The sequence below is a fragment of the Aulostomus chinensis genome, chromosome 18 (assembly GCF_037954235.1).
Source record: "Aulostomus chinensis isolate RoL2024-O1b breed Wild chromosome 18, RoL_Achi_v1.0, whole genome shotgun sequence".
Taxonomy (NCBI): Eukaryota; Metazoa; Chordata; class Actinopteri; order Syngnathiformes; family Aulostomidae; genus Aulostomus; species Aulostomus chinensis.
The window spans coordinates 17,241,319-17,257,499 of NC_141337.1; the positions used below are offsets into that span (position 1 = coordinate 17,241,319).

Genomic DNA, 16,181 nt, shown 5'->3' on the forward strand with positions numbered 1-16,181 from the left:
TGAGAAGACTCAAGCATCATCATAAGCTGTTCTTCTCACTTCAACATTTAGATCGCTTGCACGAATATTTCAAATATCAGTATCATCTCTATTAAAATGGAAAGTGCCAAGTCAAGATTGCAGGCAGGTTTGATTCTTACCTCGCAGACGGTGCAATGGAAGCGTGTCTCCACGTGGTGTTTACACTCATTACAGGTGTAGACAAAGCGGTCCTGACTCTGATTGTGAAGCTCCACCAACATACACATGGAGCTCCATTTGGACCTCCTGAGAGAGCTGAACTCAAGGTGCTTGTCCCTTGCCAGTGTCAGGAAGGCATCACGGCCGTCCATCAGATCACAGGCCATCAGGGGGTCTGCATCGGTGATGGGGGGCAGCGAGTTGGCAGTGGGTACAGCAATGAGCCGGATGACAAAGAAGACCTGGCAATTACAGTGGACAGGATGAGCTGACAAGATCAACAGGAACATCAATGTGTTTCATCCCAGTAGTCTGACCATTTACTTTACATCTTAAAAAACTTTTAATTGGCAAACTCATCAGCCACTAATGAATGATGTTCCTCCTTCAGCACAGATTATGTTTAGCCTCAAACAATTTCAGCTATTGGTAAAAGGTTTTTACTTCAGGGCAGTTGTTGAAATATATGCATATAAGTTGCATTGTTCTATTATCTGCATTAAATGTGATGTCCTAAGAAGATTGAACTTCTTACACTGCAATTATAAAATTTAATCCACTAACAGAATAATCAGTTAGCTAAAAAATACACGAATATATAAACTCATATTAGATGCAAATACCTCTTTATGTTTTTCCATGGTGGCATAGAGTTTTTGGGACAGGTCGTTTGAAACATTGGGCATCCCTGGTTTCTTCTTATTGGCTCTGCTCAAGCTACTCTTGTTCTTGCTCGTCTTTTTATTGTTCTTCTTTTTGGCATTCTTGCTGTCTCCTTTTGTGGCCTGCAAACATTTTAGAGACAATGTCAACACCAACATCAAAAACAATAGCTCTGAACAATACGATGACATCTGCACTTGTACTCACATCTGTGCTCTCATTGGAGGTGCTGTTCTCTTCCCGCTTCCTCTCCTCTTCCTCCTGCTCCAGCTCCTTGATACTCTCCTCCAGCACGTTGGGCCAGAAGTCACCCTCAAAGTATGGCAGCTCCTTGGCACTGGTCAGGCGATCCTCTGTTGCCTGTTTGAAGATGTCCTGAAGGACAAAGAAGGAGACAAGAGATGAAAAGACGAAGGTGTGATTGTGAGGTCATTGTCCGTCAAATATGAAGGAGGGCTAATTTGGTAGGTTGTGAGATTATTTTTACAGTGAAAACATTCTTACCTTATAATCATGGACGATACGCTCAGCCACAGCTTTGTCCAGCATCTTCTTGTACCATTCCTGTAAGCGTTTGGGCTTGGGGATCTTCTGGTCCGCTGGGTGACAATGGAAGATGTAATCGTCTCCTTCACTGGGTGGGCAGGCCCAGATATGACCCGTTGTAAACCTGAGACAGGACACATGGACATGAAATGATTTAGACCAGCATAAAAGAAACATATTGATTTCTGTGTTGCCGTTGTGAGTTCTGAGGGCCTCATCTTCTCTCTTACCCCTGCCTCTTGGCATACTCCAGGTAGCCAAGCAAGATCTCGTGGTAAACAGCAGTCCTAAGGTGTCGAGGTTTAAAGAAGTGCACACTGTCCAGGTAAGAGATGTAAACCCGTCTCTGATTGGGAGGTGGGCAGTCCGAGCCGTACTCTTGAACGTGCATCCCAAAAAAACACACATCTGCTCCGTCAATCTCCTCGAATGCAAACAGGGCTTTCATCCTGTATGGGAAAGACTCAGACATCTCTCCGCTGTCCACAAACCTGGACAACAGGGAAATAAAAAGCCAGATTTAATAAAAGGCAAACATAGCAAAAAGCTTGTGATTACACTGATGGCCAGAAAAATCAAAGAAATGTTATCAGTCAGTAAACCCTGCTGTTTCTTCTTATTTTCTGGAACAAGGACATAACCTCTTACCTCGACTTCATGCCTGGCTTGACCTCAACTACCTTGTCTGATACATGGACAACACGGATGGTGACCTCGCCAGATTCAGGGTGGTTCTGCCGCTTGAGGTAGTCATTCACTCGTGTCTCTAAAAAGTTCCCTAGCTTGGTCTGAGGAAGTCCTGCGAAATAGAACACAACAATTTTAGGAGCCTCCACCAGAGAAACAGGCCAGTATTTCTAATTTCCTTTGACAATTTTATATTTCAAGTGTATTGCCTGTAGAAAGAGGTCCAGTTGACAAATATAGCATCGGAAAAAGAATGGAAAATTTTAAAAGGATCATTTCATGAGTCTAGCTGCTGAAACAGTAACATAGAACAATTGCATGAGACGTATTCCCCTTACTTTTGGCAGCGTATTTGTTCTCTTTCCGTGTCTTGCTTGACTTTTTGAGGCAGTTATCACATGTAAAGCTGTTGTAAGAGAGGAAATAAATAATAAATGGTCACATTTGCAGGTTATACTGTGTTCATGAGCGTTGAGACATAAGAATTATGCACCACCACGAGAATAGTGCTAGAAAAATGTGTTCAGTTTCCTCAGGATTACTAAAAAGGTACAAATACTTTTTCCATAGTTGTGTAAAAGCTGGCTCACCCTGATGGCCATATGGTTTCATTATGCAGGACACATATCTGGTGCATTTTACGACCACAGTCGATACATTCCACAAACCTGAGAGAAAAAAATAAAATTGAGAGGAGAATTGACAGACACACAGTTAATTACATTATGGAAATATCCTGCTCATCCCTCTACAGAAGAAAATGAAAAATGAAAATCCAGGTTGCCTACCATTCACAAATAATAGTAAGAATGTATCTTTACGTACTTCAAGTAAATCATCCATAAGTATTACCAAAGTAATGAAATACATGACTAATGTCTCTAAACAATCTTAAATGGCAGTTGATGCATTGAGAGGGGGACATACAACTCAGGGTCAAGTGTGTCGTTCTTCATCCGTTGGAACTGGTCTTTGTTGATGGACCTGTGAGAAAGATCAGAATATAAATTAAATTAAGAGCACAATAACAATAAAATCTTCAAAATGGAAATATGACCAAGGTCACCGTTGCTGGCCTATTGTCTTGTTCTATTTATCCCCAACTTATCGATCACGATTGAGTGACTAATTTTTGAGACATTTAAATAAATCTTTGACATTATTTATAAATGTGCCACTTACTTCTGCTATAATATTCACATTAGTTCCAATTTGTGGTTGAAGTCTCATCTATAAACTAATCAGCGTCTGATGTGAGAATGATTCATTGTGAGCCGAATAGAAGCCATGTGAGGCTCTCGCCATCTCTAGGAACTGCCTGAATGACTGCTGGGTGTGGCGGAATTTAATTGCATCAAAAAGAAATTTAACAAAAAAAAAAGAGCAGAGATTACATCTGGGTGCAGAGTATATAGTATGGATTGTCATGTCTTTCCACACGACAAGAAAGAAAAAGGCTCGTTATCTAAATGGAATTTAGATTTTTATCTACCAGAGTAAGTCTGACACTGTGTAGCTCTTAATTTTTCGTATTAAGCAATACAAGTTGTCCCAGCTGAAATGTAAATGTGACTTCTGTATGAAAAAAAAAAAGGTGAAATTATTTGTGAAATGGAAGACAGACTGAGCTACAACCCCCCTTCAGGATCAACATAAATTGGGCAATTACATGATGTCCACACCACCTGAGCGGTCTGAATACAGCTTACTCTTACTTCAGGAAAAAAAAGGAAAAATGAGAATGCAGGACTCTAAACGGTCTTGATCTTAAAATTCACACTGATGTTGTTTTATTCAGAGTGGATGCTGATGATATCAGCATTGCACTCCTGAGGATGGATGCTCATCTGGAACCAAGTGTAATGGTACTCACGTCTGAGGCTGGGAGGGGTCATCCCCCAGGGAAACACTCTCGCCCTGGATTTCGTTGAAACACTTCTCACAGAAGTGGTACCTGTCAGCAAGAAGCCCATATTTTGGTGAACTACACCGTTCGCCATCAGCACAGCCAATCACAGAGAGGGCACGAAGAAGCAGCCGCCAATCAGGGAGGGGAGGGCAGGGAGGTCAAAATGAATATTAAAAAAGCGTGAAAGAAATTGTTACAGGTTGGACAAGGACAATGGAGGGACAGAGAAGGAGGGGGGGGGGTGGAAGACGGAGGGACGGACAGAATGTGAACAACAACCAACAGAGAACAGAGAGCCAAGGCAAAGCAAAGATTAGCGTCAGACATCCAGTGGTAAACAACAACAACAACAACAACATTACAGCAACATGAGAGGCCACTAGGAGCTGCGGAGGAGGAAGGGGGGGTGAGGAGCCTCCACACATGAAAGGGTGGATGAGGAAGCAATACGGTTAAGCAACAAAGACCCATCATCCTTTCAGCTCATTTATAAAGTGGGAGCCTTTCCTCTACGGGTGAGAATGGATACAGCCTCCCCCTCCCTCGATTAGTGACAGCAGTCATGTTCTGTGCGTGTCAATTTACTCAGTGGGAAACAAACAAATAAAGAATAACTGCCAAAGAAGACAGGAGCCCACTTTATGAATGAAAACGGCATGAAAATTAAAATGGTTAACTATGAGGATGGAGATGGTGCCAGGGTAACCATTTGAAGCCAAATTATAACTCATCCGTGATTGCACTGTTGTAGGAAATATAATCAGCGTGCAAAATAAAACAAGACATATCCAAGTTGATTTCACTTGGCTGCATTTTATCAGCAAAACATCTAAATATTTATACTCTTTAAAATGATTGTTCTTGTATAATCTATGTGATTTGTATGTGTTTGTGTTCTATGTGCTGATGGCCCTTACCTGTTCTGGTAGCTAAAATAAGCAGCGTCACGTTGGATGGTGCATAATTGTTTTCCGTAGCAGCATAGAGTTTGGGGAGAAAACTCAAACTGGAACAAGAAACAAAGAGGAAAAGTTGTTGGAAGATCTGACCTCATAGCCTCAAGTGCCCATGAAAAATATAAGCACGTAGAGAGATTTATTCTCTTTGTGCTTTGCTTGACTTTATTTGTTTTGTGATTCATATTCAGCGATGTCTGGACTTTTCTTAAGAGTTGTTTAACCACACTGCGTGACCCAAGCTCACTAATCAATATGGAGGTAGGTACACCGTAGGACGAGGCATCTCTGGAGTCAGAGGCCACGTGGAAAGTCAATGGTCAAAGTGTCGCTGGCATCATCATTAAAGGTCATTAGCGTGTGTCCAGTTGCAAGAGTGATGATAACAATGGTGCAAGAAGTGAGCCACAATAGAGGCATGGAAGAGGCTAAACAAAGACTGAGGGATTGAAAAACGTGGGCACAGTCTCGGTGGGACACGAGGCTAACTTCAGACAGTAATTTTGAAAACATTAATGTAATTTCACTGTGAAATCTAATTTCAGTTGGCTGGCTGGTTAGTTTACGTCGGTCGCCGCAGAAATCGCACTGTGAGAAGACCATGCAAGTTTCTGTAATTAGTAACTAGTTGTCGCAGGCGATCCTTACCCACAAGACCATGTTAACAGTTTATATGGGGCTTCATGCAAGTTGCACCGTCTGCAATGTGCTCTAAAACATAAAATTTGCCAGGCCAAAATGATAATCCCGGTCCTGAACCACTGTTGAGTGTTAAAATCAACAACTACTTCATTCAAAACCCCCTGATAGTTTTTGGGGCAAGAATGGAAAAATACTTGGTTTTCTTTTCTTGGAAACCATGATGACATCTCACTTGTCCCTCATTGTCATCTCACGGTGTGGTGATACATGAAAGTGAAGAACACATGAACACCCAGTAGCGTCGCATCCCAGTCAGTTAGTTTAATGAATATTGTTTTGGACTGGGTTTCAGTTGTTCATATCTCATATCCAGCCTGTAGCCATGCCTGAATATATGACAACCCTGGTGGAGATGTGGTTCAGCAGGTGTGTGACTTCTGCTGAACACTCTGTAACACACTTTGTCAATGACACGATGGTTCATCTAAAATCTGGTGAGAATGCAAGCCAATTTGGTAAACAGAACCAAGGCCAAAAACCTTGAATGGCAAGTTTCAAGAGCCTGCAACAATTTGGAGGGAAAGGGCTTGAGTTGAAAACTGCCAGACCAGAAGAGTTCATGCCTTACCTTTCTCCCACAGCAGTATCCCAGGCTCTGCATGACAGGATCAATCTCTGTCTCAAAGACCTCTGCCAGCTTGGAGCAGTACTTGTAGACACGTGATGTCTTGCGGTTGTACAGCCAAGCATTGTTGAACATCAGCCAGATATCCTCTACATACTGCCACGGCTCTTGGTACTGTCCCGTGTCCAACTTCCTCTTGATAGTTGACAGGTCCATGGGGTTCTTCACGATGTCAAAGTAGTCCTGGTTTGGTTGTGGCGGCATTCGGATTCAAGTGAGGTCAAGGAGTCCAGAAAGGTGATGCGAAGGATGAGAGCAAAGAGCAGCAGGATGGTGGGAGGATTTGGTCATCCGAGGGATGAAGACGAGAGAAACGGGGAAGAAGATCATCATCATCATCATCATCATCAGGCGTTGCAGTTGACCAGGCAGGACCAGAGTAGGGAGAGAAGAGGGTGCAATGGACAATTTTGTTGAGCGCTGCAGAGGAGAGGGGTTTGCGTGCAAACAGAGAGACATGACAACTTCTACCCCCCAGCTCTCTGCTTTGCACCCTCAAGTAAATGTTGCTATCTGAGCTGCAAACAGGGACCAGCCGACCGCCACAAGTCACCCTGGTCCTCTGCTGTTCATAAACACAGATTTCAGCTATAGATAGGATTGCATTTAGCAATCCTGCTATCACCTTTTACAAATTTGTCTTGAAAATACTACACTGGCTGACAGCTACAAGAGCAGCCCTTTGCTTTCAGGCCTGCAAGATGACCAGGTTGCAAAACCAAGATGAACAGAGCAGCGGCAACAGCAACAGGCAGACAGGTTTACTGCTTTGAGCAAACAACTGTTTGGCATTAACAGCGCCAGCAGCATGAGTGGCAACATGGTGGCAGAGTTAAAGCTCACAGTGCTTAGGTGAGGCAAATGCATGAGGGACGAAACATCTACAAGCTGCATTTCTGTTCCTGACCTCCGTTCCTTCTCAAACGTGGAACCAGTTGTGCGAAAGAGGAGGAACGGAAAGGCTTTCGTGAGATTCAAGTAAAGAAATAAAGCAGGGGCTACCTCAGTGTCACCATAGCAACAGGAGTTAGGAAACAGACCCTCGTCTCTCAAAGGAACCACTCACATGAACAAACAAGCGATGCTTATTACTATGTCTACCTCTGCTCTTACAAACTGCACCATCGTTTATGAGTAACTTTGGAAGAGGAGGTTCCTGAAGGAGATGAGAGCCAGCAGCCTGGTGCTTGCTCATCACACGAATAATCGGCATCGAATCACTCATATGGGCTGTGTGCACCGTACCGAATGATAATGTTCTCATTTGAAGTTAATTTGGAGGCTACAGTCACTGTCCCACCTCTGCAAGCTGCCCACCTGAACACCAACACACTACTACTGGTGAGGAACTGAACTAGAAAGCTAGCAATGAACACTAGGATGAAAGCTACACAAAAATTAGAATTCAAATCAAACCCTAAAAAAATGGAATGAAAAAGCCAATGTCAAACAAATCAATTGTCATAAATTCTAGTACTGAGCGGTGATTTGTCTCCAGCACCGTCCCTTCACCGTAGTCGAAACGCACAGCAATTAATTCACTTGATTATTTTTTCCAGGTAAAATTATTGTTGAGATATCAGTTTCAATATTAAAAAAAACCAATCTTTCTTTCAATGTCAAACTCATTCAAAAATTCAACATTTGATGATCAAGATGTTTTTTTTCCAAAATATTTTAGGAGGATTTATGTGCCATAAGGAGCTGTTTCAGAAAAGAGACGGTACTAGACAAGTAATCACACGCATGTTCAAATCTTCTAGCATGCAATTGGAGAACTTAAGGAGAACATGAAGCGCAATTAAAAAACATGACAGCTATGACAAAAGGAGAAAATGAATATTAAAGATGAAAAGCAAAATTAAAAAAAAATAAAAATCTACGTTTTCAGAGTTGAAGCAAAATGGCAGCCAGTGCAGTCCCTTACCAGGTTAGTTTTGTTACTAGTTCGAATACGTACGGGTATTCCCAGTAACTGGGGGTCCACCGGCTGACGGAAGGGAAGGGACTCAGGGTCCTGCCGGTACAAAGCCTCCAGGGTAGGCATGAGAGCCTGGCGCAGCTCCTCCGGCTTAAAGACTGCAGGAGTGGGAACAAGAACAGAGTCAAATCTGACAGGTGGTGGGGATAAACAGGAATCAGGATTCAAGACAGAATGTGGTGGCCATCATTTGTAAGTCTAAAGACAACCAGAGGTGGGTAGTAATGGGTTATATTTACTTGTTTTTGTACTACTTCAAGTTTTTATGTCTAATCTGCTGATACCAGGTCTGCTGAGGCTGAGTCATTAGACAACCACAACGCCTCAAAACTGTTAAAACAGCAGCAGAATGATGTGGGAGGTTTAGATAAGACGTATGGACACAAAGCCAAACAGCTGCAGACCCTGTAGACATGAAGCATTTCTTTTTACTACCATTTCTGGGAAGGTGCAGGTGTAAAAATGAACAGCGAGTCAATTAATTGGTCGTTATGCTCTCCTTCAACCAAAATTTCACAGATTGAGCAAACGCCTTGTTAATTCTAGAGAGAAAAAAGTGCGGTTCAGGATTATTCCATTATTTCTGGTGTGGGCAGGGACAAACTAACACAGCTAGGTACTGAAAGTTGGCATATTCGGTTCCCACCCAATCACAATGGTACGACTGCGCACCAAAACAGAAACTCAACCTCAGAGCCATGCCTGCCCTCAGTGCTGTGGAGTAACACATAGTACACCAATAGTGCAATACAATATTCACCTATTTTATCTATCTACAGTATCTGTGTGTGTGTGTGTGTGTGTGTGTGTGGTATGGCCTTCACTGGCCTCGTCTTGTGTGTTGAAGAATTAGGTAAGATGCTGATGGGTTTTTATGTTGTTGTTTTTGACTGCCTTATTGGAAAATATCCTTTTTATCTATCTTATCTAATCTCAATTGTGCTATGTAGACCTGCTGTAGTTTTTGCAGCATTTTTGCATCACATACAGTGGTCAAACTGCTTTAATGATGCACAGTCCAGATTCTCATGGGTGTTACAAATTCAATTCAAAGCATAGAGTTTTGCATTAAACGGTCAAAATATACCATGGTTGGAACATGACCGAAATGGCGTCAGGTCACATTATGGAGGCAAACTCAACAGAATAATGGGATGTAATGTGGGTGGGTGTCTTCAGTCATTAGGCGAACTTACATCTGTGGCACGCAAACAGGAAATGAAAAGGATTATTATGAACACATTGTTTCAGTTGGTTGTGTGCAGGCTTTACTTATTGTGGAAGAGGAATGTGTGGGACTGAACGTGGGGGTGCACCACCATGAGTGAGCTACTGCTGAGAGTGTGTCAGGGTTAGCGTCTCTGGGATGTTACATAGGTCAATACAAACTGAGCTCCAATGTTGTTGCTCATCTGAAAGATATTAATGAGGGGAAATTGGACTGAAATTTCTTCACATAAAACACAGTTCTGGATAAGACAATCCTCTGTTTCTTATCTTTTGTGTTTTTCTAAACATTTTTTTGGATTTGGGTGCATTCTCGACAGCCAATCTCTCTCTGTCAATATGTGTGTCTTTTCTATAAATGATCTAAACAACCATCCATCCATCGTCTAACTTCACAAGTATGCTACAGAGCAGCTCTCATTCTCGGCCTCTGGAAGTTTTTCCTGTCATTTATGTATGAGGCCTTCGACTGCATTTGTCCCTTCATGTTACACACCACAATGGCTCTGCCCCTCAGACAGTGAGCAAATCAACCTTTGACCCACTGACTGCATTCCCATCTGACCAAAATGATTCATGCCCAGCGAGCACTGCACCAATACAGATACATTAATCACAGGGATGATAAGCAGACTTACTTTTCTTCTTGCTCTGAGTGCTGGCTGGGGAGCTGTTGCTGGCTGTTGACCCTGATCCCTCCTCTTCCTCTTTGGGCTCTTTCTTCACCTCTGGCTTCTTGTCGTCTCCTGCTGCAGCTGATGATGATGCCGAGGATGATGATGTATCCATGGGCTCACCTTTACAGCCGTCGCCTGATGGCTTCTCCTTCTTTATCTGAGAGGAAAATCGCAGTGTCAAGAGTCAATGTGAGTACTAGGATCCCTTTTAGCCTTAAATAGCCACCTTACTCGAAATGCAAGAACTCTATGCATGCATGTCTGCAGTAATATTTTCAACTCCAAGTCTGAGATCAAATCAGAATCAGAACACTTTATTGATCCCCATGGGGAAATTAAGTAATGCAATAGATTCTATCAGAGCCTCAACATCAAAATCAGACTCCCACATGCAAACAGGCATAGTCTGAATAGACATCGACTACTAGGGTTTCCAGGTACCCAGATCAGGGTCAGTGAGCCATTGTGGCATTCCATACCTCTGGTTTCTCCTCTGTCTTGACATCAGGCTGACCTTTGCCCATCTTCCCCAAAGCCTTGCCCTCTCCTTTGATTTCAGGCCCTTCCTCCTCTTCCTCCTCTTGCTTCTTCACCTCCATTTTGGCATCTTCCTGGATAGGAACAGCGCCATCCACCGGGGCGAGCTGGGAGCTGGGATCGGTGCTGCTGCTGACAGAGGCCGGAGAAGAGACCTGACCATCTGCCATCAGGGAAGGCTTTGGAGATAACTAAAGCAAAAAGGAGAGATAATAGCTGAGGGTCAGAATATATCTTTTGTTAGTTTCGGGAGTCCTTCAATATTTTAAAAACAGTTACATAGTTTGGAGACAATCGATTCATTTGCAAACACAAAAAAAAAAATCTTCCTTTATTAGAAGCATTTTGGCAAATTCCACCATCAATAGTACTTGCATGAGCATACACCAGGGACCAAGCAGCCCATGCAGTTTGTAACCAAAGGCTTGCTGAACCAAAGCAAGTGGGAAGTAAAGAGAAAACAAAAGTGGTTTGGGTGGAGCAAGAAAAGGTTCAAGTTGTGAAAGCAGGGTGAACTACTCACCGGGGTCTGTGGCAGCTGCAATGGCACATGAGCATTCTGGGTAGGCACTGAAGAAGCCTGACCTGCTTGGGGGCCTGAGGAAGCTGCACACCCAAGAGTGTGCAACGGAAGCTGATTGGCCTTCTCAGAGCTCCCCACCTGTCCTGATGGCTGCTGCGAAGCTTGTTGCTGCTGAGAGGGTGGCAGCTGGGGTGTACTGGGTGTCTGCGGCTGGGGGGTCTGGGAATGAGGTAACGTGGGAGGGGTTTGATGGGGTTGAGGTGTTAAGCTGCGTGCCGGTGAGGGAGAGTTTGTTCGGATAGGTGGGCAGTGAGGAAATGTGGCGGGCTGGTTGGAGGATGGAGGCAGGTTGGGTAAAGGCCCCACACCACCGGCCCCTCCAGATGCTCCAGACCCTTGAGCAGAGGAGGCAGACTGTGCTGAGGGGCTACTGGCTGGGAGGGACGGTGGCGCTGACATCTGGTTCTGCTTCAGAGGAAAGGACACAGAGGTTTGAGTGAAGTCAGAGATGCCTGCTCTTTTTAACTAAAGCAGAACACATTTTAATAAAAACCTTGGTAAAGGAGAAACAGAGGCACTGCATATGGAAGACACAACCTATAAAGCCAGGAGCTGGAAGCTGAAAAATACAAATATTCATGCTTCAGACTTGAAACAGCCAATTAGAAATGTTATCCATCCCTCACAGTATGTTCCATTAGTTAACACTGTATTGAACTCTCACTTATGGAACACACTGGGCCTATCTGACGCGTTTCGACTCAGACACGGCTACCAGAGCGATTGAAACCACCCCAGGTTACTACTGCAATTCCACAAGAAGTGTAGCAGTGACAACTAACTGACAAAGCAGATCAAGTGGGCAGGAATTCATACAAAAAAAACTGTTTATCATTCAATTAATTTTCAAAACATAACTCCATGACTGACTCTTAATTGTACTTAGATTGACCAAATTTGTAAAACTAGACAGAAAAAGTGGTTTACGAAACCAAACAGTGAAGCCACCTCAGTGGGATCCTGGCAAAACCACCAGTTCTCCCAACCAAAGCTGCAGCTGAGCATATATGTCTGTATATGTCCTCAATATGCAGACAAACGCAGATTCGTACGATCACAATCCATCAATAAATCTTTACCGGTGGCACAGCAGTCTGTGCTCCTGGCTGGTTAAGGCCAACAGGACTAGAACCAAGTCCAGGAGTGGACCCAGGAAACTGGCCAGGAGGGAGGTATTGGTTCTGTAATTGTGTGGCATTTGGCTGACCCATCCTTGGAGCTCCAATACCCATCTGGAGACAAGACAACAAGGGACATGTTGAGTGATTAAAGAGGGTTTAGTCACAATTACTGGTGCATGACAGTCACATGGTTTTCTTTAGAAACTTGAACCTAAAACAGACTTTTTTTTTCCCCTCTCCTTTTTGTATAACCTTCTCCACATGGATTAGTCTTTTTCTTACATACAAAAGTAATCTGTGGCAGAGACTTTACATGCAGTGATACCGACCTGGTTCATTGGTGCATTAAGAGGAAGAGGAGGCGTTGACCTTTGACCCATTGACTGCATACCCATCTGACCAAACTGATTCATGCCTAGAGACAAAAGAGAGGAGTCACGGGGGTAAAACAAGGCAAAATGCACAAAATAACAGCATTTTACTATGACTTATATCATTTCAATATTCAATATAAGGCACCTGTTCTAATTCAAAATGTTGTGTTGAAGAGCAACAAGTTGTGCCTTCAACTCCTGCTGGGGTCAATATGACCTATCCTTCAACTTGTTACCCATCAGTAAACTTCTTTTAAACTCAAAATGCACGAGTGATGAACAGATCCCTAACAGATAATAACCACACCACATAATCTGAGAACCGTGGAAATATTTTTCAATTTGAGACCATAGAATGTGTGAGTCACTGATAAATGTAGACCTATTTCCAGGATATGTAAAACAAATATTTTACAGTCATCCAGGTAAACGTTCATGTGTGCTGAAGCACATTAGACAGACCCCATCATGGTTATACGCATCACAGATGTGTGCCGGTCACAGTGTCCTTGACCTTTGACCAAAATCATCCTCCAGTCCCACCGGAAAACTGTGCCAAATATGGAACTATTTTCCTCAAGGCTTTCATCAAATATCGGGTCAACAAGAATGGGAGCAAATGGTTTCCTCAAGCTTACAATTTGTTTAATCTAACACTTTGTTATCCTCTATGAATGTTCCTGCACTCACTCCAATCAAGTAGCTTCCCTCCTTCTCTGCCTTTGTTTTATTTTATTGTGCGGTTGGGAAACTTTCTCTGTAGAACAAGGACTTTGTTTCTGCAAGGACAAGCTGCTCCTGAAAAATTCACAGGCCAGCGCAGTAGCCAACGCAGGTCAAAATATGCTAAAACCTGAACGTTCTCAAGCCTCAATACTACAATAGAGGGAAAGGACATTTGCTCTCAATTTGGGTGAAACAAGACTTCAATCTGCTGCAACTCCGATCACTTTAAAGCTTGCACTTGGACATCCATAACTCAAAAATTCCTTAAACCTACATTCAAATTTCAAAGAACTCTAGCATTTTTTAATTTTATTTAATCATATGGATCCATCTGGCTGCTTTACTTGTCTTTGTAATACTGTGTTTAGAGTCTTTACCTGCTGGGTTCTGCATCCTGTTGACCATCTGATTTGGTCCAGCTGGCCGGACCATGGACGGATCAGCATGAGGACCATCTGAGAGGTGATAGGAACAGCAGAAATCACAGATCTTTTCATTGAATACCAGTAAAACCACAAAATCAATTAATAATACCTGCAGTTACAGACATCACACAAGAATATTTCAGACAAGGCCTGCAAGTGTATTTATTCTCTTTTTCTGTGTGCAATTAGACACTGTCAGGTAACTTGAGCGTGTGTCCATGCACACATAAAGAAGTGCAGAAGGTAAAAAGGGCATGTTGACTTACTTGGGGGTGGCCCTGGGGCCATGGGTGGCTGCCCCAAGCTCGGAGGTCCTTGGGGGAGGCCTGAGGAAGCCATACCAGGCTGTCCAGGCATCATACCCTGCTTCTGGAGCCGCGTCCTCCTCTTTTCCTCCAGCTCCTTTTGAATCTTATAGATCTTCTCTGCCAGGAGGTGGTAGTACTCCGCCTTGAAGAGACGCCGCAAAAGGAAGGTGTTACACAATGCATCCCAACAGTGCATTAAATTAAATGATTTTCACATTTCTTGATTGGAAGCCCAAGGTTTTTGGTTTCTTACCCTACTGTTGGCTGACTCATACATGTCCCCCTCTACTTTTCGAGCATAAGCCACCAGATTTTCCATGCGCCGGTCCTTCAGTGCAGCTGGGTCAGGAGTGGGGAAGATGGCCTGCACACTTCTCACACAAGCATAAGGTGGGTATTAGCATAAACTTATATTGATTTCTTGGAGACTTTCCCTAACAGCTACTAAACCATGAGTGAGTGTGTCATGGATATACAAAATACAAGAGAGAAATAAAGTGCCTCAATCAGTGCCTTGGCCAGGTGACACCCTTTTCTCTCTATCACTAATTAGGGACGGGATAGCTGGAAGGCTCAGCAAACTCACAGCTTGTGTACGAGGTGGCTGCGGAGGTCTTGCGTGATGTCTTCATGCCAAGACTTCCTCATGGCTGCAGCAGAGAGAGGGGCAGCGGAAGGCAAGGAGCCCAGATTCACACCATCATTCATCAAACTGAGGGAAAGAAAATAAAGGAGTCAGATTTTCTTCAAGTCTGTAAAGAGAGACAGTAGGCTGACCTGAGAAAAAAAAAAGAACAGCTAGACTCACCTCTGTGCATTCATGCTGTTGTGCAACATGGCGTCTGGTAGTAGATTGGCCTGCTGGTTGGGGGGCTGACCCACACCACCATTCACTCCCATAGAGTTTCCCCCTGGAAAGAGATATTTTAAGTGTTTGAAAGGAAAAAAAAAAAAGGGTGTTTGATTGTGGCAAATCAACAAAGATAATTGTGTAAGTTGTTCAAATATCTTCTCAAAACAGAGGCCTTCTTTGAAGATACTGTGTGACTACGCCCAGTAAGCAAAAACTAAAGCTTGATCTTCTCAAAACATTATGATGACATCAGGGCGTTTGTGCTTATTCCCCGTTTGTTGCATGTTGCAAATTTTTATCCCACATTTAAAACAGATATTTGAGTTCTAAATCAAAATGAACAAACCTAATTAGTCAAGACAAAATTTGCGATATGCTTGGTAGACAAACTAACCCATGGCATTGAGACTCCTCATCCCAGTCTGCCCAGGCATTCCTTGGTTTGCCATGTTGGACTGTTGTGGCTGCTGTGGCATCTGGTTGCCCTGGTAAGTAAGGCCGAGGGCAGCGTAGGCTCTCTCTATGGAGCTGGGGTCAATCTGGTTTGTAGGATTCAAGTTCGGAGTATTGGGCTGCCCACCTGGTACCCCTGAACTTAAAGAGTTCACCAAACCTACCCCTGTGCTGCTGATAAGAGCTGTGGGATGGGAAAATGTGAGAGAAAGGAAGGAAGAAAAAAGGATGAATGGCAGAAAGAGTGGGGAAGCAGTAACAAATGATGAGCATCTGAGGTTTCAAGTCCACCCTGTATCACCATTGTCGGCGTAGTGTTGAATAATTCTATCAATGCAACCACGAGCATGTATATTGCTCAAATATATATGCACACATTCATGACAACACATCAAAGTTGATTAACACTCACACTGCTGGTTTCTCTTGTCTCCAGCGTTTTTCAATGGCAGGCATACGGGGCAGTCGTGTCGTGTACAATTCTTCCAGTGAGAGATGATTTGTCGGGATGAGGCACAATGCGCCACTGGAAGAGATGACGAAAGAATCGAAGAAAATTCAAAGAAGGGGAAGAAAAGCGAATCCGCGAGGAGAAGAGGGGGAAAGGGAAGTGGAATGATGAATTATGACAGAGTGAAGGGGCCAGAA

The 16,181-nt window shown here is 43.4% G+C and overlaps 1 protein-coding gene across 4 annotated transcripts in view; it reads right to left on the reverse strand.

The window, feature by feature from the left end:
• Positions 1-16,181, reverse strand: part of ep300b (EP300 lysine acetyltransferase b) — a 32,331-nt gene that overhangs the window by 4,638 nt on the left and 11,512 nt on the right. Inside the window, exons 5-29 of one of the 4 annotated variants that reach the window (XM_086186100.1) lie at positions 15,946-16,059; positions 15,475-15,717; positions 15,036-15,138; positions 14,814-14,939; positions 14,481-14,598; positions 14,186-14,369; positions 13,872-13,949; positions 12,724-12,809; positions 12,353-12,505; positions 11,214-11,678; positions 10,633-10,881; positions 10,115-10,310; positions 8,229-8,347; positions 6,212-6,451; positions 4,903-4,991; positions 3,950-4,060; positions 3,004-3,060; positions 2,667-2,744; positions 2,415-2,482; positions 2,038-2,188; positions 1,620-1,880; positions 1,348-1,513; positions 1,051-1,218; positions 804-965; positions 141-422 (exon numbers count right to left, since the gene is read on the reverse strand). In XM_086186100.1, coding sequence (XP_086042226.1) covers positions 141-422; positions 804-965; positions 1,051-1,218; positions 1,348-1,513; positions 1,620-1,880; positions 2,038-2,188; positions 2,415-2,482; positions 2,667-2,744; positions 3,004-3,060; positions 3,950-4,060; positions 4,903-4,991; positions 6,212-6,451; positions 8,229-8,347; positions 10,115-10,310; positions 10,633-10,881; positions 11,214-11,678; positions 12,353-12,505; positions 12,724-12,809; positions 13,872-13,949; positions 14,186-14,369; positions 14,481-14,598; positions 14,814-14,939; positions 15,036-15,138; positions 15,475-15,717; positions 15,946-16,059 — 4,067 coding nt within the window. Of the gene's footprint in view, positions 1-140; positions 423-803; positions 966-1,050; positions 1,219-1,347; positions 1,514-1,619; positions 1,881-2,037; positions 2,189-2,414; positions 2,483-2,666; positions 2,745-3,003; positions 3,061-3,949; positions 4,061-4,902; positions 4,992-6,211; positions 6,452-8,228; positions 8,348-10,114; positions 10,311-10,632; positions 10,882-11,213; positions 11,682-12,352; positions 12,506-12,723; positions 12,810-13,871; positions 13,950-14,185; positions 14,370-14,480; positions 14,599-14,813; positions 14,940-15,035; positions 15,139-15,474; positions 15,718-15,945; positions 16,060-16,181 lie in introns of all 4 variants that reach the window. The other 3 variants (XM_086186102.1, XM_086186101.1, XM_086186098.1) reach the window with 3 other exon arrangements.